The sequence below is a fragment of the Rattus norvegicus genome, chromosome 15 (assembly GCF_021556685.1).
Source record: "Rattus norvegicus strain SHRSP/BbbUtx chromosome 15, alternate assembly SHRSP_T2T, whole genome shotgun sequence".
Classification (NCBI taxonomy): domain Eukaryota; kingdom Metazoa; phylum Chordata; class Mammalia; order Rodentia; family Muridae; genus Rattus; species Rattus norvegicus.
The window spans coordinates 105,384,632-105,407,201 of record NC_141548.1 but is presented as its reverse complement, the minus strand read 5'-3'; the positions used below and the strand labels follow the sequence as shown (position 1 = coordinate 105,407,201).

The window sequence follows — 22,570 nt, the reverse complement described above, 5'->3', positions numbered from 1 at the left end:
ACACTAAAGTTTCTCTGGAGTTTTTCTTTTACGAAAGCTCACAAGTAATTGGGGAGGGGGGGGATGTCCACATTTGACCAATGAAGCAGTTACTTACAATACAGCAAATTTCTTTTCCTTTCTTGCCCTTTACAAAAGCTTTAAAATCATCTGTCCATTTAAATTCACCAGATGAAAAAATAAACATCAAAGACAATGGTGGGAAAGGAGACAATTTAAAAGAAAAAACCCTATTCTGTAATAATTTCAGAATCTTAGAAAGTCGGTAAAACTAATATAGATAATTACCGTTCACCTTGACCCAGGCTCTGAATCTGGGAGCAGCTTAGCACGTCTGTGCTTGATTCTCTGTATGTATAGACCACAGACCACACAAGTCATTTTGAATGTAACCTGGATGTAAGTTGAAGACAGAATAGCCTCTAACTATCTTCCTGTACATTTCCTAAGAGGAAGATAAGTCTCTTTTGCGATTACAACTCAAGATTCAAACTTGATTCAAATTTCTCCACTTGCCTCATTGATGGCTTTTAACTATAAAGAAAAGCCTTTTTTTGTCCTGGCCCAGGATCGAGTGCAGAATCCTGTTGTACTGAGCAGTCTCAGGCCCTCTGGCTTCCTTTGATCTAGAAGCTACCAGCTTCTCCTTGTGCTTATTGACCTTGACACCTCTAAAGATCACAAGCCGCTTATTTTGTAGATTGTCTTTCAAGTTGGTATGCCTAATATAATCCTCATGATTATATTCAAGTTACCCATTTTCTGTGTGTGTGTGTGTGTGTGTGTGTGTGTGTGTGTGTGTGTGTGTGTGTGTGTGTGTGAAGAGCGAGGAAGGGGGAAATGATCACAATAGGCACAGACACAGGGTACCACATCAACAGTGGCAATCCATGCTGTTTGGTTACATTGCTAGTTTGAAGCAGTTCCCATGGTACTTATCAAGTATATTACAAAGGGACACCAACAAACTATGCTGTTCCTCCAATTTCTCCATTAACTTCAGCATCTACTGACTTTTTTATAGTTTATGTTCTCGGCATAATACTTTTTCTACATGTATTGGATCAAAGTCTATCTAGAGGATATGCCGTCTCTTTCACTTATGAGACTTACTGAGCTGCAGTCTCCCAGTCTCCCAGTGTGACCAGTGGGGACCTCTTCAAGCAGATCCTGTGTCTTCCTAACAGATAACCTCTTGAGCTTTTCCTTTGTTTGTTTTAAAGTTTGCACAGGGTGTTACACTGTGGCAAAACTGTCACACCAATCCTCCTGCCTCAGCCTATTACGTAAGTGGACTCCAGGATGTGCTGGGATGACAGGCGTGAATTGAGCCTGACCTGAGGTTCCTGTTCAGCACAGCTCTGCTTTCTTACACAGGCAGGTCAGGCTCATCTTACGTTTCTCCTGGAACCAAGGCTGAACACACTTAGTAAACTGAGTGGACAGTAGCCAAACATGTGGACAAGAATACACATCTCAGAACTAACATCCTATCCTACAATTGCTGGCCTCCAAATGTCAATACTGCCAAAATTCAGAACCTTCACCTAGAGAATGAGCATGTGTGTGTATACATAAATTCGTGCACATGCACGCACGCACGCGCACACACACACACCTTTACATAGCCGTTAGTCTATATTAAAGCTCAAGAGTTCTCATGGATACCTCCTAACTCAACCTCATACCATACACAGGGTTCATTCCACCACCCCCAGGCATTCATTCCCACATCTGTCACTGCCTTTCTGACAGAGGGAAACTTGGTTCTTATTATCCACAATACATGTATTTATTTCCTTAGTTCCAGAATATACATAAATTGGTTTCAGACCTGCTAACTCATCAACTATGAAAAATAAACCTACTAACTAGAGTTTAATATTTATTTAGACATATTTTCTCCGTAGCCTGGGGATATCACAGTTAACACAGTTGAGTTATTTGGATTGGTTCTCTCCACCCTCAGCCTTCAGCATGATTACAGCGCTCATCTGAAGGATGTCCCATTAGTTGTTAGGGGTCCATTTTAAGTGTTCAACCCCAAACACCAATTAGTCCAATATTCAAAAACAGTTACATCCAAAGTCACTCCATTCACTTGTTTCCCACCCCCCACCACCTCCTGCCAGTCCTGTATCTTTGTTTGTATATCTGTATGTACAAATGTATGTGTGTGCCCACAGAGGCAAGAAGAGGATGTCAGATCACCAGAGTCGTTCATGGTAGTTGTGAGCCAACCAATGTGGACGATAGAACCAAATTTCAGTTCTCTGGAAGAGCAGAGCACAAAATGGCCCGGTAGCCAACCTTGCCTAGAGGATGTTCTTGAACCTCCACTGGCCATTCAAAATTATGTTCAACTGAATCTGATAGCAAAGTTGGTACTTACACTTTGTATATAATTTACTCTTCAAAGTGGGTAAGAATACCACACTTTGCAGACTCCAGTGCAAGAGTAGCTTCTGATTCAGTCACCACTGCACTCAGAAGGCTTGTATGAGAACCAGGGACAGACCCTCAGGTGACAACTGCACTCACAAACCATCTACCGCCTTCTCTGAGCAGAGCCAATAGATGTTCCCAGACCCCAGAGTCATCAGCTGTAAGGCCAAGGTCCATCTCCACACATCTGTAAGTGCTACCTCCCACCCCTAAAGCTCAGTGACATAGCAGACTCATTCTCCCCGTGCGGAATGATGACTCTTCCCAGTCCCTCATATCATGTACAGTGCAAGATGCCACAGGTTAGCCTGCAGAGGGTCAAACAGCAACAGAAAGGTAAGCATGCAGTCTTACCCCGGATAACATAACTGTCCAATGCATCTTCCATCCTCTTCAGGGCTTCTGCTCTGTCAGATCCATATGTGACTAGCTACAAGCAAACAGACAGAATGGTCTGTAAAGCCAGCCATGTACCCAGTGACCAGGCCTAGCAAGTTTAATACTTCCTACCACATTCCCCAATATGTCCTTTCAATTTTCATAGTGGTCCAATTATTTTAGTATAAAATAAGTCAATAAGATTCCTTTAAATAAACAAGTGAGAACCAACCTATCTCAGACATTCCTCTTACAAGTCATTGTCACAGGAGAGAAAGACTTCAGAACAAAACAAACAGGTTGGTCACTTGATAATAAACAAGCACAGGAGAAAGATTAAGGAGAGGAGAGAGCAGAGCCTGAGGAACTGCCACAGCACCAGCACGTGGTACAGCACACCAGCACTTGACATAGCACTCCAGCATGTGGCACAGAAAACCAGACATAGGACAGCATGTCAGCATGTGGTACAGCACACCAGCACATGGCGTCATGTAGGGCTGGGGACAATGTTTCTAACTTCCCTGGTTTTCTCTGCTTCCAAGTTTGATTTCCTAAATAGCTAAAACTTTTGTAAGTTGCAAAAGAGCCAGTAAGAAAGTGAAAGAAAAATCTAGACTGTCCTTAAAATTACTGGGTCAATCAGAACATAACACAAAAACTAAAGGTGCTGGCTAAATCAAAGACGACTTTGCCTGCAGTATCCTTTTATATATAATCTCTATAAATCTAAAAGAATTTGACAATATATCAAATATTTTTCTGATGCATATCATTAAAGTGTAGGTTCTAATTATTTTAGTAAATTTACAAGTTCTTCAATACAAAACCAGTTTGTCACCTAGTAGCACACACCTCTAAAGCTAGCATTTGGGAGGCAGAAGCAGACACCTATCTGTGAATCTGAGACCAGCCCAGTCTACAAAGCAAGTTCCAGGTCAACCAACTGCATAGTGAAAAATCACACTCAGAAAAATAAGTAAGTAAGTTTTACACATATGAGCCAACTGAAAAACACACAGGGCATCTTTCTAGACAGATGTCCAGTCGTCTAAAAAAGAAACAGTTAATTTGAAAATCAATTTGTAATATTTTATGTATTTCTACTTTTATATTGTGTTTCTCTAATAAGAAAAACATCTAAGGTTTATTTTAAAAATATTAAGGGTAAAAACTTAAGTGAAAAAAACTACAAAGATTAAAATGGTGTGTTTCTGCAGCTACAGCCACATCCGAGAATACTCAGGACACTAGGATATGGGTCACAGCAGAGCCCTGTACAAACTTGCAGGATTCCTGTTTCATCTTCAGCACAAAACTAAAAGAAAACTTGAAGCTAATTGGTCCTTGAGACAAAGCTACTATTTCAGAGACAAGGCATTTAAAAAAAAAAAAAAAACAAACCTGCAGTTTATCTATTGCAACATTTTACAATTTATGAGGTCTTAATATTTTAGAGACTCATGATTTTCAACTTTACCCTGAAAACTTAAAGTTTAAAAGGACACATGGGACAAATTCTATTGTACGTTTCTATAAAAGTTAACTGGATTGAGTGGTGGCTCAGTGTTGCGGTCCCTGCCTGAGATGCACCAGGCTCTAGGCTCCAGCCATAGTGTAAACAAGAAAAATGAAATCCACTCAAGTTGTAGATTAGAAAATCTTCAAAGGGCAAAAGTACTCTTAACAATATATATTTCTCCACAGCTCCTGACACGCATACTGCTTACTGGTTTGTTTAATTAGAGTACATTGTTAAGAAAAAGGCTGTGATCAGGATGTACAGTGAATTAAAGGAAGGGAGGGAGGAAGACAGGGAGGGAGGGAGGAAGGGGAGGGGGGAGGGAGGAAGGAAGGGAAGGAGGAGGGAGGGAATGGGAAGAAAGAAACAGAAAGAGAGAGACAGACAGACAGGCTCAACTTTCAATTCCTTAATTAAATGTATACTGTTTCACAAATGGAACTAACTTTTGAAATCATAGGGTCATAATAGATGCTGATGTCACTTCCTGGTTGGATGCCACTGTCAACTCGGACCTAAGAGGAAGAAAAGAAAGGGTGCATAACTTCATATTGGGAAGATTTGTTTTATTTAACCACAACATGTTTTTCCATGGAGAAAATGGATAATAAAGTTTCAATCTTAACATCCCTGCCTCTGGAAAACGGAAAACAACCCAGACACATAATGAGAGGCTGATCTTTGATCTTTAATATGCCATACAGCTTATAATTTTTGTTCTTTCACAAAAAGAGAGAGAGAGAGAGAGAGAGAGAGAGAGAGAGAGAGAAAGGAGAGAGAGAGAGAGAAGAGAGAGGGGGGAGAGAGGGGGGGGGAGAGAGAGAGAGAGAGAGAGAGAGAGAGAGAGAGAGAGAGAGAGAGAGAAGAGGTAGGCTTCATACCCCGCCCTAGGGTGCACCTGCAGCCTGTTGGGATGACGCCCTCTAGAGCCCCCGCCCCCTCAGAGCCCTGGGTTGGCCCTGGCCAGACGTCCTCCTCCTCACAGGGCCTCTGAGCTACACAAACTGGACAGGCTTTTGTATCTGCAACACTTTGCCTTTTCCCCCAGCCCTTCGGCTGTGAACGCTGTTTTCTGTTACTGTTAAGCCTGAGAGGCCTTTGTGTTTACACAGCTTTCCCCGGGACGCTGCTCTGTGAAGATACAAGCTCCAATTAAGAGTTCGGATTCTGCACTTTTCATCTTGGGCAGAACCGGCACAGGTTCAAAATGTCCTTTTGAAGCCGCTGGTTGCTGTTAACCAGCCAGTGAGTGAGTTAGTGCATCAGTGATCCTTGTTTTCCTCTCCCAGCTTGATACCCGCAGTACAGCGCAGAGGTTAGCCATGTAAAACTTTGAATGAGCATCTGCCAAGGACAGAGCATTGATTAAATTATTGTGATCAAGTTTTGGAATCTGAAGTATTTAGAAGCTGGTCAAAATATTTAAGACTGACAGGCGTATCTTAGGGCTTAAGGATGGAGGAATTTAATGGAAGGTTCTAGAACAGCAGGACGATGCCAGCATTTTAGGGGTGAAATAGAAGAGAGGAAGCTCAGGGCTCTGACACCTTTGTGAAGGAGGCTTTCCAGTAAATAGCAGCTCAACTGTTTGTGGCAAGACAGAAAAGGTCAACACAGCGGCTGGTAGGCCTTTAATATTTTAATTTAGGCAATTATCAAGGGACCAAATGTAAAACCTCTTGTCTAGAATATCCACGTGAGAATGGGTGATGGCTTTATTACATGACATCAGAAGGTAAGTGAAAACTACACTACTCTCCTCTTTGTACGGTTTTAAGGAGAAGCTTGTAACAAGCCCAGGGAACATTTATTTCTGTATGTGCAGCACAAGCAACAACTTGGGCCCATGTAACCCAAGTTCCTACATGAAGGTCCTAAAGTGAAAGCCACTCCACATTCATAAAAGATGTGTGCAGCCTTGATTTACTGAAAAATAAAATTCTTTCAGTCATAAAGTCTATAAAATTTATTCTATAAAAAAAGGAGTGGGGGATTTGCAGGGCAGCTGTGAAAGCTGAAAAGCGACAGTGTATCTTCTTCTCTCACAAATAAATGGCTGCTGGTAACTTGGTTAACTCAGTTCTGGTGCCAAGAAGGCAGAACTACTCTGACCACAGTGTCAGCTTTATACCCAGAGCGCATTGCCAAAGCCTGTTTATTGCTGGAATTGCTGCAGATCGGAAGCCCTGGCTATCAGTACATCCAGCCATCTGTGGCATAGCTGATATCCAACCCACTAGTAAAATAGTACAGGAAATAAGGAATATTATTCTATCCCCCTGCAGTTCATAAGGCAGCTCTCGCTGTCTTAAAGAATGCTATTCTAAAGGCTAAGTAAACTATCAGAGGTAGCTAGCTAGGTAGGGCTGTCTTTGTTGTTTGCTAAAATAATTACATAAACATATCACCTTAAACACACAGGGTCAAATCAAAGCATATCATATACAATCAGCACACACAGGCAGATCAACATTTCTAAAGAAACTGTGTAAAGCAAAAAAAAAAAAAAAAAGAAAGAAAGAAAAACAACTTTTAATTCACTGCTTATATTCATTTTTCCAAGTAATAGCCAACTACATAATTTACTCCTAACAATTAATTAAAAACCAAATTTGGAGCCCATTCCTCCATGCATACAAAGCCCATGTAACTATCACTGGCTACTTCAAGAATGAAATCAAATGGAGCTCTAAGCACACCACCAGTGTGATCTGAAAATAAATTCTCAAACTTGGAAGATCAAAGACTCCGAGGAACAGCCTCATCTCTGCCCCACAAGCATGTTTCAGCCTTAATGATGTGCGTGAAAGGTGTGAAATCAGAAGTTAACTCTGAAATATTTGCTCTTTCTTTTGACCAAAAAACCCAAGATCCAAAGCTAGCTTCCCTGTGAAACTGATACATCTAGTTTTCATACAGTGAGGGAGAAAGAGGACCACACTGAAAATACCCATGCATCCCAAGTGTGAGGCTCAAGTCAGCCTCCAGATACCTCCAGAACAATTAAAATTGCCTGTGCAGCCAAAAAGTGGACTCTGGAAACTATGAGGCGACTCCCAGCTTTCATTATCAATTCTTCTCTCCCTCCCCTCAGCACAGCTCCCGGCCCCACCGTGTCTCCTCCCCTCAGCACAGCTCCCGGCCCCACCGTGTCTCCTCCCCTCAGCACAGCTCCCGGCCCCACCGTGTCTACCTGACAAGTGACAACCCAATATGATTAAATGTGTCGAAGGGAGGGGGCTCGTGGGCCTCCATGACAGGCCAAAAGTGATCACCATGGAGATACATAATTACAGCTGTCAACGCGTCTACTGTCCTGCTGACATCTATTTGATTGCTCCCAGCAATAATGATAGACAAAGCTTAGTGCGCACTCTCCTGCCCCCAACCCCTTTATCTATTCCTTGGTCCATTTAGCTGACATGCAACATTCACACACGCAAATAACAGCAGTAAGCAGAACATTTAAGGCATTTTAATTGTTTTTTCTTTCTATGGCTGGATCACAACTGCAAATGTTATTACATAAAACTCCTGCTGCAGCATTAATTGAAGAAAGATTTGGTGGGACAAAGACTGTAGGGGGTAGAGTTTGTCCATTATCACTTGGGCTTTCAACAGGTCTCACGTTTGAAAATTGCAAATTGCAAAAACTTGAGAGGGCAAAATGTTTGACATCCTGTGAGCTATTACAACATGGTGGAAACTTCTAACAACTAGAGTAATCATTACGGCTTCTTATTTAAGACTTTTTGTTTGATTAAAAAAGTGTTTAGATATGTCCCTATGACACTTGCTCTCATGTGCTATCTAGCATCACAGAACGCCTGTTCAATCTTTATAATTTTTTTCTGCCTCCAGGCTTTGAACACAGCATGGAGTCTCCAGGCCTAGAAAGGGTCAAGTCCCTTTAGAAAGCACATGGGCAAAAACAGTTTAAAAGTGAAATAAAACATATATCCAATAACATCTTCAAATTCAGAATTCTTCCTGTAATCTTTCACCATCTTAGCAGCCATCAAGCTGAATAATCCTGTTCACAGAAGGCACAGCCTTTTCACGGCTAACATAATGCCATCTATACGTGCACTCAATACCTTGAGTAAGAGAAAGGGTCCCCTCTTGTTCTTCTGATGCAATCGAATTGCTTTAAAAGGACAAGAACAGATGAACCATGGAATAAAATGAATGCTGGTCACTATTTTCTCAAAGTTGGTGATACCACACAAAATGAGGCACTTTGTTCCCCTAACAGTCTTGCTCAGAGTTCACTTGGTGCTTGAATTTCTTGGCCTCTGACTATAACGTGGGGCTGGATTAGATTTTTGTTTTTTAAAAAAAAGATTACATTTTTAAACACAAAAAGCCAATTCCCATTCTTAGGATGCTATGATCTTTTGCAGTATAAACTATCATTTCTATGCTTAGATGTGGGTGAACTTACCCTGTTGAGTGGATTCTGATGTTTCTAAATACCATAAAGTACAAAAAATATTTTCTAACACAAAAAATGACTCCCCATGAATTTCCCTTGTCCCTCAATTTACACCCTTTGGTGTTCACATTCTCTAACATAAAAGTGTGGCATAAATCAAGGGCTGAGCCCCTCAGTTGGGATCACAGTTAATGACTTACACCAGGTAGATGTATAGGCTCTTGGTACTGAGACAGTCTCCCAATAGACGGTAAACCGAAAGACTTGTAGGGGTCCTGGAGGTTCAAAGGAAGGGAAGCACAGGCTTTGAAACATAAACCAGCACAAGGAAGGTTAACAACAATAAAGAGTATTTATAGGTCTGTTTTAACATACGGTATTTACCAAATGACAGATTCCAGAGTACAATTGTCTCATCCTCAAGACAACTTCCAAGTATATTTAGAAATCAAACAGAGCCACAAGAAGAGTTTAGCCTGACCTCCATAGTACTTTATTGAAGTTGGTAAAATTCCAACTTTTTCTAAAATTTCTTACAATGCCTTGGGCAAAAAATAAAATGACCTAGACTCTCCATCAAACCCAGCATAAGTTCAGAACAACAAACACAATACGGCAGAGAGATTCGTTTTTCTTACTTCTCCAAACAGCTCACATATGGCAAAGCTGGGAAAAGTCTTCTAGCAAAGACTCAGAAAGCCATGCATGCTTCTATACATGTACATGTTCTACTTGTAAACGTCATAAAAGCAGAGCTGGGAAGTGTGAGTCTCCACTTCATACATGACCAGGAGCCATAGCATGGGACAGTGCACGGGTTGAGTTATCTATAAATTTCAGAGCAATTCACAGCTCTTGGAGACTCACTGCTTTACAGTAATAATACTGTTTTGCATCTGAAAGATTGCACAAATGTTCTATCACCTGAAAAAAACATCTTCAGAAGCGACATAGAAGTTACAGGATTTGTATGAACTGTCGGACTAAGACTTCAGCAAAACCCATAATTAAAATTATGAACCAAGAGTGCAAGTTTTACGAAAGGCATTACAGTTTTGAGCCCGTCCATGGAATCATAAAGGGCAAAGTCAAGAACATCCAGCTGAGGCTCTGCTGGTTCCCAGCACATTGCTACTAACTTCCCCACTCAGAAAACACAAGAATTACTTAACTCCATCCTGTTTTTAATTGTTGTAAATGACCTAGAGTTTTTCTGCTTTGACTACGGGTTATCAAAGCCTTATTCTATCTGCAGTTTAGCCACACTGGCTGTTCCAACTTGGACATAACCCCGCCCCACCCCCCACCTACCATCAGAATGCATTTTACCTCAGCATAAACCCGACATTCAACTGCCCAGCCACTGATGGGAATATCCTCTTGCTTGTGCCTGAGTGGGTAACCCTTAGCAACCAGGATCATTTCTTGGACTAAGTCCAGGCCAGTAATGCACTCTGTGACAGGATGTTCAACCTGTAAGGCCAAGATTGCCAGTTAATAGGTGAAGAAAAAGGCAAATAAATGGACATCAACAAGGAAATTCACGGTTTCAGAGTCGAGTGAATTGACTTGACCTTTAGTAACACCCGACTAAAACTCTTAAGCGAAGTACATAAAATGAAAGAATAAACACAACTGCACACAGATGAAGGTCAGAATCACCCTGGGAGTATGAGTAAGCCTCTCTGTTACTTCTCCCAATTTTGATTAATTTGTGGCCCCACATCTAATGGCTTAACTTTATGTTTCTCTTTCTGCAGCTCTCAACGTGGCTGATACCCATCCTTCTGCTACACTTGCTGCCGCATCTGTGGGGAGACTGCTGGTGTTCTCAAGCCCTCAGCCAGTCTGAATCGTGCCCACTTGCATGCTTTCACTAACCTGTCCTGACAAGAAGCAAGATTAGCGTAATCTTGCATCAGTGCAGCATGGCAGGAAACAGCAGATGGAGCCTTCAGGTTGCCTTCCCTCCAGACAGACCTGGCAGTGCTTAGCATGCACAATAGCAGACCAGGGTGAGGGGAGCACTCTGCTTTCTCAGCAGACTGCTGAGAACTACTTCAGCTGATGGTGCCAGGGGAGTACCTGGCCTTCCACACCAACACATGGGATACATATGTGCAAAAACACGCAACTGACATACAGCCACATGAACGATAGACATCATTATAATTTGATTGACTGTTCACACAGAAATCCTTACACGTGGGTTCAAATAAGGCCATTTAAAGCACGGAAAAAGAACGTGTAATCTTTGACCTAAAATCTCAAATAAGTTCTTAAGAGTTCTTAAAATCTTTAACCATAGCTACTGCTTTGATACCATTGCTTTTCCTTTTAGAAATTCAGTTCTAGGTGTATGTCACAGTAATTTCTGTATCGCAACATGTCACATTTCATATATGGACATAGGAAAAGGTCACTGAACAAATGAATCATCTTCTAGCTTCAGCTGCACTAATTGAAGGACAGGGCTTAGTCATTACAATAATCTTGAAGCTTATCATAACCAGACAATGCCGTGGTCTTTAAAAAAAAAAAAAAGGCTTGGTAAAAATAAGCAGATGGCATCCATAATTAGCTCTGTGTGTGTTACGAGTTTGTTTACAGTTTCTACAACATTTTAAGACATTTTGACATAATTTTAATGACAAATCATTGCTAAAATAAGCATCTACCCTTTGTAAAATAAATGTGACACTAAATAAAGAACTTATTACACAGTTTAATGCATATACATTTTAAATCAAATTGTGATGTGTTAGAAACAATATTCTATAAGAAACAAATCAAAGCCCTCTGCTAATTAATGTTCAACACCAATTCCATGTGAACAAAGCGTCTCAGCACCCCTGACTATTCTTAACTGTAAGATGTAAACCTACTGTGTGACAAAGCACAGTTTGCATAACCTTGTTCAAAATAAATTTTAATTAAGTGAAACACTCAATTTTCTCTTTGTATGACCAGTATTTCAAAAGTATTGTATAGAAAGTAAATATACAGAGAGAATAGAACTAAACAGAAGCTAGAAAGTATGGCCAAGTTAGTGAGTGTCGAAACTATAAGAAGACAGCTAAAATAAAATATTTAGAGAATTTTAGGGCATCTCCCTTGAGCTACTTCACTGACAACAAAAGGAAGCACAGTGAGTGCGAGCGTCAAAGCACTGGACGTACTATCTCAACACAACCCTATCAGCAATCATGGGGTACAGAGCCTCTCATGCTCACAGATGGAAAGGAGTCCATGCTGCTTGAAGGGAGGGATATTTGACTACAAATGTTTGGCAGCTAGTGATCTGAGATTATACTTAGTCAAAACAGAAACTTCCATGACCCAAAGCGTATAGTCCAGCACTCATAATCATGAATGACATGTAAAAAAATTTGCAAGTCCTCCATAAGAACACACCTATTCAAACCTTAATCAACACTCCCAAAGGAGACACCTGTGAAGAAAGGCATATGGTACAAATTTCAAATCTCTAAATAATACCATTTTAGATTAACACATCTTACATGGTACCTTTGCTGAATATACCAAGTGTAACTAGATAGGTATCAGGTAGACATGGTCTATGAAAGTTCTCTCTGAAGCTGAATATGTTGGAGACAGCCCTACCTTGAACAGGATATGAATATCATAAAGTTGGACAGGATTACCCGCTAAAATAGGAGGGAACTGTCCTCCCCTATAAAACAGGGTTTCATCATGGTGCTTGGTACTGTAAGTCTCTGTCTCTTCCCTTGCTATTGTTCTCACCTAGAAGGATAACAGATGCCTTTATTTTTGGTTCTGCTCTCTGAATTCAGAAAGGCTTGCTATCTAGAACAGGATCTAATGGGCACATGTGACTTAACTAACAAACAGTTTCTGACAGTCCTGGAAGCCATAGCAAAGTGTCTAGAACATGTGCCTATTAAAATTCTGAAGGCCTCCCTCTTGGGAATATGGGATTTCAAAATAAAGACCCAAAGTTATAAGACTTTTGATCTATAGGAATGAAGGATAGAAAGCACACTAAGAGACCTCAGCACATGACTCCTGCAAACACACCTTGAAAATAATAGCTACATTCAAGAAAAGCTGCAGAAGCTTAGTTTTTGTCGGGGAGTCTTCCTGTTGAGAATTAACAGATAAATTCAGGAAGACAGTACTGCTGGGGCTACAGTGTATCTTTTCCTCACACACCCTATCTTGATGTTCTAACCCTTGCTACCTCAGAATGAGACTGGGCCTTCAATGAAGTGACTATCTTAAATGAGGTCATTAGGGTGGGCCCTACTCCAGTATGCCCAGGGCCCTAATAAGAAGAGACTGGCACAGACACGCAACATAATGCATGGCCATGTACAGACATACATCTTTCTGTAAGCCAAGAAAAGAGGTGTCCCCAAAGAGACTAACCCTACTGACACCCTGGTCTTGGGCACTCAGCCTCCAGGACTGTAAGAAACTACTGTTCATTGGTTAAGCCATCTAGCCAATGGCACTTTGCATTGGCAGCCTGAGGTCCCTAACAAGAAGGCCAATGTGGGATATTAAATGTGAGTAGAAATCCAAAACTTGGAGGGGCATGTTCACACAGGCATTTAATTCTAGCACTAGGGAGGTACAGGCAGGTGAATTTCAGGGAATTTGAGACCATCCTGGCCTACACAATGAGTTCTGGGCCAGCCAGGACTACATAATGAGACCCTGTTTCAAAAACTCAGAAAAGGGGTCCGGAACTCAAAGATAGCAAAATAATTTATAAAAGCTGCAAAACAAAACCCTAAATGTCCATCTAACAGACTTTCTCATGGACATCTGTTTAACTTACCACATACATATACATGCAAAGAAAAGCAAAAGTAGGGCTGGAGAGATGGCTCAGTGGTTAAGAGCACCAACTGCTCTTCCTGAGGTCCTGAGTTCAAATCCCAGCAACCACATGGTGGCTCACAACCATCTGTAATGAGATCTGATGCCCTCTTCTGGTGTGTCTGAAGGCAGCTACAGTGTACTCATATACAATAAAATAATATCTTTTAAAAAAAAAAGAAAGAAAAGCAAAAGTGGGGTTACACTACCCCAAAGTTAGTAAAAGTATTTGCCCAACAACATCAACTGTCAGAAAACAGTTTCGCTTGCAATGTAGACAAGAACTAAAACCCAATAGGACTGCTAAATTATCAATAAGAATCATCAAGAATAACTAGTAATTCAGACGTAAATAGAAGAAAAGGGAAGGCAGAATTTAAAATGGAAAAAAATTAATTTAAAAGAGAAAATTGTGACATTGATAACTAAGAATGAGGACTAAGTTTTCACATTGCAAGCATGTCAGATTATATCATGGTCATAGTTATATATGCATGTGTACATGCATATATATGTGTGTGTACAAGTGCAGATAGATAGATAGATAGATAGATAGATAGATAGATAGATAGATAGATAGATAGATGCATATTTATAAGAGTGTGAATGTGTTCACATGTGTCAAAGAATCTCAGATATTACTCCTCAGGCACCATTCACATTTTGAGACCAGGTCTCTCATTGGTCTGGAACTCACTGAGTAGGCTAAGATAGTTGGTCAGCAAGCCCAAGGGATCCACTGTGTCTGCTTCCTCAGAGCTGGGCTAATAAGCTTGTGGTATATTACTATGCCTGGCTTTTTCATATGAGTTCTAGGGACTGAACTCCAGTCTCTATGCTTGTATGGACTGAGCCATGTCTCCAATCCCTAGACCGCATTCCTCAAAAGTAGTTTTTAAACTTAGAAAGTAATCTTTGAAGGACTGGAGAGATGTGTCCGTGAATATGTCACCTGGTACACAGGTATAAGGACCTGAGTTTAGATCCCAAAGCACACATAAAAGCCACACAGGTGGGGCATCCCACCACTCAGAAGACAGAGCCATGGTTCCACGGCAGGCTGGCTAGCTAGACTGCCCAAAACTTGCATGCTCTAGGTCCAGTAAGAGACTCTGCCTTGATAAAGTGGTTATTGACTGCAGGAAACACCTGATGTCAAATTCAGTTCCTCATATGCACACAAATGCATGCATGTATATACCTGGACATGCATGTGTATGTGAAAATATACACATGCACATGCTACAGACACATACATGTGCAAAGAAGAAAGCAGCAGCCTCAGAAATAAAAGATCTGCCAAAGATCTTCAATGTAGAAGATACAGCATGATTCAGGTTGGAATTTTACATTAAAACCTTTTAAACTAAATGGCAGTTACATGGGAAAAGGCACAGTACAATATCATGTGTGATGACACAAGTCTGCTGTCTACACTGGAATGTTCCATGTAAGAAGGCATTTGGGGACAGTATTGGAAGAACAAGCATGAACATGCCAGTCCACGACTCTCTTATTCTTGTTAATCTTTCCCACTTTTAGATGCTTAAAAAGAACCACAGGGGCTGGAAAGGTAGCTTACCAGATAAGTGCACTTACTGCTCTTCCTGAGGATACAGGTTCAGTTCCCAGCACCCACATGGACTCACAACTGTCTATAACTTCAGTTTCAAGGGATCCAATACCCTCTTCCGATCTAAAGGTTACAACACACACATGATACACAGACATACACACATACAGATAAAATAAATATTTAAAAAAAGAAAGTTACTAAGAAGAAAAGGCAAAGGTTCTGATGCAATAGAGGCAGGAGGGAGGGAAGGAAGAGGAAAAAGAAAAAGAAACACAGGAAGAAGTAGGGAAAGAAATGAAAGCACAGTTTGGTGCAAGAATTTCTGCTTCAGAGGGCATTCGTGGTCTAGAATATTTTGATTACAGTTGAAATTAATTTGACTCAGGAAGGACACATGAAGTCATGTGCATATGACCCCATTTTAAAAGAGGTTATTTATCAGGGTAGTTGCTGGTTCTGAGTTTAGCAGGCAGTTAGAACAGTTCCCACGTAACTCCCTACCTCCATCCAGCTTTCCCAGACTGTGACCATGCTGCATTAGTATGGGAACTTGTGACAGTTTATGAGCCAACATCAATATACTGTAATTAAAGCCCACATTTTATATCAGGGCTCACTCTTGGAGCCATGCATTCCTGGTGGCTGGCAAACCTGTGTCTAACTATGTCTCTGCCTTGGCAGCATTAGCATTTCCAATTCAGAAGTCTACACCCAAAATAGCACAGGAAAAACCATGACCAGAAACAACTTGGGGAAAAAAGGATTGAATGGGCTTATGCTTCCAAATTAATATACATCATTGAAGAAAGTCAGGACATAAACTCCAACAGAATAGGAACCTGGAGGCTGGGTCTGGTGCAGAAGCCATAGAGGAGTGCTGCTTATTGGCTTGCTCCTTGTGGCTTGCTCAGTCTGTTTTCTTATAGAACCCAGAATTGCCAGCCTAGAGGCCCTCACAGCAGTCATCAAACAAAAGAAAGCACGGCAGGCTTGTCCACAAGCAGTTAGATGCGGTGTTGAAGCCCCTTCTTCTGAAGTGATTCTAGCTTGTGTCAAGTTGATAAACTAGCCAGCAAACTGCCCAAAGTTGCAGTTCCTTCTCCATTCACCCCACCAGGATATCATCACTACACAACAGGAAACTTCAAAGAACCTTTGCTCCTCTGTTTTCTGTTGTGTTCTTTAATAGTTACTCAAGGGTTTACATTGGGTCAAAAGGTAGCAACATGCCGATTCATTTCACACCCAGAACTTTGTAACAAGGTAAAGGTAATTCATGTAAGAGCAGCCTTAGTGCCCAATTCATTTCACACCCAGAACTTTGTAACAAGGTAAATGCAATTCATGTAAGAGCCGCCTTAGTTATCACCCACTGCACAGCTCACGGGAGACAATATGGCTAAAACAGGAACCTGTGACTGAAGAAAAGCCCTGGTCATGTGACAATGACAAGAAAGTGCTCAGTGACAGAGAACTGTGGTGAGAAGCTGTTGCTGAGTGTTAGGAGTTTGTGACCCCTGGAAAAGACTCAATCCAGTTATAATTAAAAGTTATTGATTTACTAGCAGGACAACAGTCCTAAAGCCTAATCTCTGGCCTGTCGTGAAGGAGGAGTATGGGCAGGGTTTGTAAAGGGGAGAACCATGAGGTGACCTTCAGTATCTATGAAGCAGGCAATAACTAGTCTGTTCTGCCAAGTGAAGCAATTAAGGAAACTCAGAACAATCTGTGGGTATGTGCATAAGCAAGTTACAGAAGCCAAAACAGCAGTTAGTCATACTGGAACAAGTAGATGGTCATGGCTATGAATTTAGGGGTGGGAGGTCACTGAGTCATGTTTCTGGGACTTATCTTTCAGGGACTGGAGAAAGAGAAAAATGGCTAGTTGGTAACAAATGGATGTCTGGTGTACAATGGAACCCCACACTGAGTGTCCAAGTCAAAAACATTAATATGAGAACCAGGAGATCCATGCCTAGACATAAGGCAAATGGTGGGCCAGTAAGAACAAACAGTGAAAGCAGCAGATGTGAGAGTTAGGAAAGAAAGACAGCAGGATCAAGCAAAAGTATGTTAATTCCCATTAAGTGTTATTAAAAGGAAACAAAGTACTATTTCAAAATGTTACCTGTAACCATTTTTCTTAAGATTATATCTTACAAATTATATCTGAAAAATTAAAGGCATTTTCCCAAGATTTAGGCAACTACATTATTTTAATTCTTTTCTCTTATTAAATATAAATAAGTAATCTAATGATCCAAAATGTTCACATGTAAAAACAAAAATGAGGAGTAAATAGCTCTCTTGGATATTGCACTATTATATATGATATAATATCTAAAACATTGTAGTACTAGCACCCAAATAAGCAGAAATGTTTTCTAAGTCAATAGATATATGAGATAGTTGAATAAATTGAATATCTTAAATAAATACAATAAAATTGATACCAGATGGGAGATCCATTATGAAATATAAAAAGAGTTCTAAAAGAAAACATGGGGGAGGGGGAGGGGGTGTTGGCTTATCAAAGAAAAGGGAAAACCAAATACTGTTACAATGACACAAATTACACAATAGAGATTTAAAAATTCAACTACTTAGAAATAAAAACTTTTTCAGAAAGTAACAACATACAAAGTCAAGAAGACAGGCAACAAATGGAGGGGGAATATCCAAAAATGGTATCTGAGGTTTTTACACCTATATTCTGACTCAGGTGAAGGAAGAACCACTTGCTCTGAGAGCACCAGAGCAGTATAACTCAGACACTAACCCCACGTAGCAAGGGCCAGTAGAGCTGACCCAGCAGAGGTTCCAAACAATAGGAACCTGAATGGTATTAAACTCATGCCTTGTGCAAGCACTGTGAGCAAATCTGACCATCAACACTGGAAGAGTAGAGGGATGAGGGCGTGGGGAGAGAAGGAGAACATGCAGCCCTCACTCTGGAGTGTCAGAAAAGAATCGATGTGAAAGGAGCTAAGGGTGCACAGGATATTCTACAATCAACTGACCATACGGAGAGCAAAGCTAAAGCAAGCATCCAAGCTAAACCACAGCTACACCAAGGCCTCAACCTAGTGACTCTCAGTGGCACATCTCTGCAGAGAAACAAACTTTGTCAGTCCAAATATCACCATTCACCAGGTGAAAACACTACTCAGATTTCTGTTACCAGAAAACACACATGGCCTGACGTTGGACTGACCAGCTCAAGAAATTTCAAGTGAAGGAGCGCAGCACAGTACAGGCGTCTTTGTCCAAGCCAGCACACTAACTAGAGATAAGACAGATTGCAAAAACTATAGAATTTGGTGTGTGCCTTAAGAATTAGAATCTCAGCTTAGAACATAAATTTGGAAAAGAAAATACCCTGTTTTTAAAAATGTCAGTGGTTAAGAACATATCCTCCTGTTGGAGTTCAATCCCCAGCACCTACATCAAGTAGCCCACAATCACATGTAACTTTGGCTCCAAGGGACCTAATGCCTTCAGTCTCTATAGGCACCTGTACAGCCTCCCTTGCACACACGCACATACACACACATGTACTTTAAAGTTATAAAAATAACTATATTAAAAATAAATGTTCCTATTAAAAAGAAGAAGAACATTTGGGAGCAGAGACTGAAGGAATGGTCATTCAAAGAGTGCTCCACTTGGGGATGTAGGCCATATACACACAGCCACTAAACCCAGACAATATTGCTGATGCCAACAAGTGCATGCTGACAGTAGCCTGATATAGCTGTCTCCTGAGAGCCTCTGCCAGAGCATGGCAAATACAGAGGTGAATGCTAGCAGCAAACCATTGAACTGAGAATGGGGTCCCCATTGGAGGAGTTAGAGAAAGGATTGAATGAGCTGAAAGGGCTTGCAACCCCATAAGAACACCAATACCAACCAACCAGAGCTACCAGGGACTAAACCACCATCCAAAGAATACACATGGATAGGACCATGGCTCCAGCTGTATATGTAGCAGAGGATGGCCTTGTTGGACACCAATGGGAGGAGAAGTCCTTGGTCCTGTGCCAAGGCTGGACACCCCCCACCCAGTGTAGGGGAATATCAGGGTGGGGAGGTGGGAAGGGGTGGGTAGTTGGGGAGGGGGAACACCCTCATAGAAGAAGGGGTAGGGGGGATGGGATAGGGGGTTTATGGATGGGAAACTGGGAAAGGGGATAGCATTTGAAATATAAATAAAAAATATCCAATTTTTAAAAAAATATCAGAAGCCAGACATGGTAGCTCATACCTTTAATCTCTCAGTATTCAGGAGGCAGAGGCAGGAGGGTCATGGCAAGTTTGAAGTCACCCTAATCTGTAACAAGTTCCAAACTAGCCATGATTACATAAGCACAGAGGGGCATGCAAGAAAGACTTCCACAATGCTGCAAGAAGTCCAAGATTTGTTCTTCATGAGCCCATTTAGTAGTCAACTTACTAGGAAATACCAACTACACACAAACACATTCTAAGAAGTAAAAAAAAAAAATCATTTTTTCTTGATAGCTAACAGGGTCACACTCATGACAAATAAGCCCAAGAAAAGAAGTGTAAATAACCATTAAGCATGAGCAAACTGTATTGTCAGAACTAAATGATGAAATTTTTACCAATTTAACTCCTCACCCCACCCTGCCCCTATTCTGTAACCTTGAAATGATAGAATATAATTTCCTGGAAAGCTATCCTGGATAAAAAGCAGACAGGCATGGAGGTATTCCTGGGATTTCAACCAACTGCAAAGAGCTGTCTGATGCAGAAGACTGTGGGTCAGGCTTTAAGAAACAAGTGAGGCAGAAACAAACACAAGAACAAAGAAAACCATAAGAGTCAGGTGTGGTAATACATGTAGCTGGCTACTGGGGACACTAAGTCAAGAGGATCACTAGAGCACAGGAGTTCAAGGCCAGCCTGGGCAACATGGCAAGACCTTGCCTCAGGGAGTACAGTGTGCAATTATAAGTTGGCCTAAAAGAGACACTGGATGGTAATTCTATAGATGACGGCATGTGCTCAACCCAACAGCCAAGTCTACTTGTAACAATCATGTGTATCTGTAATAATCGTGTCTATCTGTAACAATTGTGTCTATTTGTAGCAGTCCTGTCTATTTGTAACAGTCCTGTCTATTTGTAGCAGTCCTGTCTATTTGTAACAGTCCTGTCTATTTGTAGCAGTCCTGTCTATTTGTAACAGTCCTGTGTATTTGTAGCAGTCCTGTCTACTTGTAGAACCACAAATGTTCTCTCATTACAAATTTCTCTCTGGATGTCATTGCAAGCTGCCATCCTCAACATGGCATAATAAAGTCCCCGTCTTAATAAAAAAGTTCATTATCTAATTAGATTCACTAATTTTAATAAAAATCAAATTAATATACAAAAGGCAAAATTATAAGGAAATTAACACAAGCAGAATATGAACTAAGATATAATTTCAAAGGAAGTAACCGGGGTTGGGGATTTAGCTCAGTGGTAGAGCGCTTGCCTAGCAAGCGCAAGGCCCTGGGTTTGGTTCCCAGCTCCGGGAAAAAAAAAAAAAAAAAAAAAAAAAAAGGAAGTAACCTACTACTATTAATAATAAATGCTACACAATGCATATCCTAGTAAGAGCACCAGTGGAAGGGGAAGCCCTGGGTCCTGCTAAGACTGAACCCCCAGTGAACTAGACTGGTGGGGGGAGGGCGGCAATGGGGGGAGGGTTGGGAGGGGAACACCCATAAGGAAGGCGAGGGGGGAGGGGGATGTTTGCCCGGATACCGGGAAAGGGAATAACACTTGAAATGTATATAAGAAATACTCAAGTTGAACCGCCTGGTCAGGTGGGCACTCCTGAGGCTGCAGAGCAGAAGAGACCACCAACACTGCTCACCCCTGCCCACATCCCTGGCCCAAGAGGAAACTGTATAAGGCCTCTGGGCTCCCGGGGGGGAGGGCCCAGGAGCGGCAGGACCCCTGCCAGAGACACCGCCGGACCCTGAAGGAAACAGACCGGATAAACAGTTCTCTGCACCCAAATCCCGTGGGAAGGAGAGCTCAACCTTCAGAGAGGCAGACAAGCCTGGGAAACCAGAAGAGACTGCTCCCTGCACACACATCTCGGACGCCAGAGGAAAAAGCCAAAGACCATCTGGAACCCTGGTGCACTGAAGCTCCCAGAAGGGGCGGCACAGGTCTTCCTGGTTGCTGCCGCTGCAGAGAGCCCCTGGGCAGCACCCCACGAGCGAACTTGACCCTCGGGACCACAGGTAAGACCAACTTTTCTGCTGCAAGAAAGCTGCCTGGTGAACTCAAGACACAGGCCCACAGGAACAGCTGAAGACCTGTAGAGAGGAAAAACTACACGCCCGAAAGCAGAACACTCTGTCCCCATAACTGACTGAAAGAGAGGAAAACAGGTCTACAGCACTCCTGACACACAGGCTTATAGGACAGTCTAGCCACTGTCAGAAATAGCAGAACAAAGTAACACTAGAGATAATCTGATGGCGAGAGGCAAGCGCAGGAACCCAAGCAACAGAAACCAAGACTACATGCCATCATCAGAGCCCAATTCTCCCACCAAAACAAACATGGAATATCCAAACACACCAGAAAAGCAAGATCTAGTTTCAAAATCATATTTGATCATGATGCTGGAGGACTTCAAGAAAGACATGAACACACTTAGGGAAACACAGGAAAACATTAATAAACAAGTAGAAGCCTACAGAGAGGAATCGCAAAAATCCCTGGAAGAATTCCAGGAAAACACAATCAAACAGTTGAAGGAATTAAAAATGGAAATAGAAGCAATCAAGAAAGAACACATGGAAACAACCCTGGATTTAGAAAACCAAAAGAAGAGACAAGGAGCTGTAGATACAAGCTTCACCAACAGAATACAAGAGATGGAAGAGAGAATCTCAGGAGCAGAAGATTCCATAGAAATCATTGACTCAATTGTCAAAGATAATGTAAAGCGGAAAAAGCTACTGGTCCAAAACATACAGGAAATCCAGGACTCAATGAGAAGATCAAACCTAAGGATAATAGGTATAGAAGAGAGTGAAGACTCCCAGCTCAAAGGACCAGTAAATATCTTCAACAAAATCATAGAAGAAAACTTCCCTAACCTAAAAAAAGAGATACCCATAGACATAGAAGAAGCCTACAGAACTCCAAATAGATTGGACCAGAAAAGAAACACCTCCCGTCACATAATTGTCAAAACACCAAACGCACAAAATAAAGAAAGAATATTAAAAGCAGTAAGGGAAAAAGGTCAAGTAACATATAAAGGGAGACCTATCAGAATCACACCAGACTTCTCGCCAGAAACTATGAAGGCCAGA

At 41.4% G+C, this 22,570-nt stretch overlaps 1 protein-coding gene across 5 annotated transcripts in view; it reads right to left on the bottom strand.

Annotated features, from left to right (window-relative positions):
- The window catches only part of Pcca (propionyl-CoA carboxylase subunit alpha), a 334,592-nt gene that overhangs the window by 177,722 nt on the left and 134,300 nt on the right, over positions 1-22,570 (bottom strand). For 3 of the 5 annotated variants that reach the window (XR_015638170.1, NM_019330.2, XM_087586569.1), the window contains 4 exon segments: positions 10,110-10,253; positions 8,981-9,055; positions 4,792-4,860; positions 2,800-2,875 (listed from right to left, as the gene is read on the bottom strand). Coding sequence is in view for 4 of the 5 variants with exons in the window: in NM_019330.2 (NP_062203.2) it covers positions 2,800-2,875; positions 4,792-4,860; positions 8,981-9,055; positions 10,110-10,253 (364 nt within the window). In the remaining variant the exon portion in view is untranslated. 5 annotated transcript variants of the gene reach the window in all.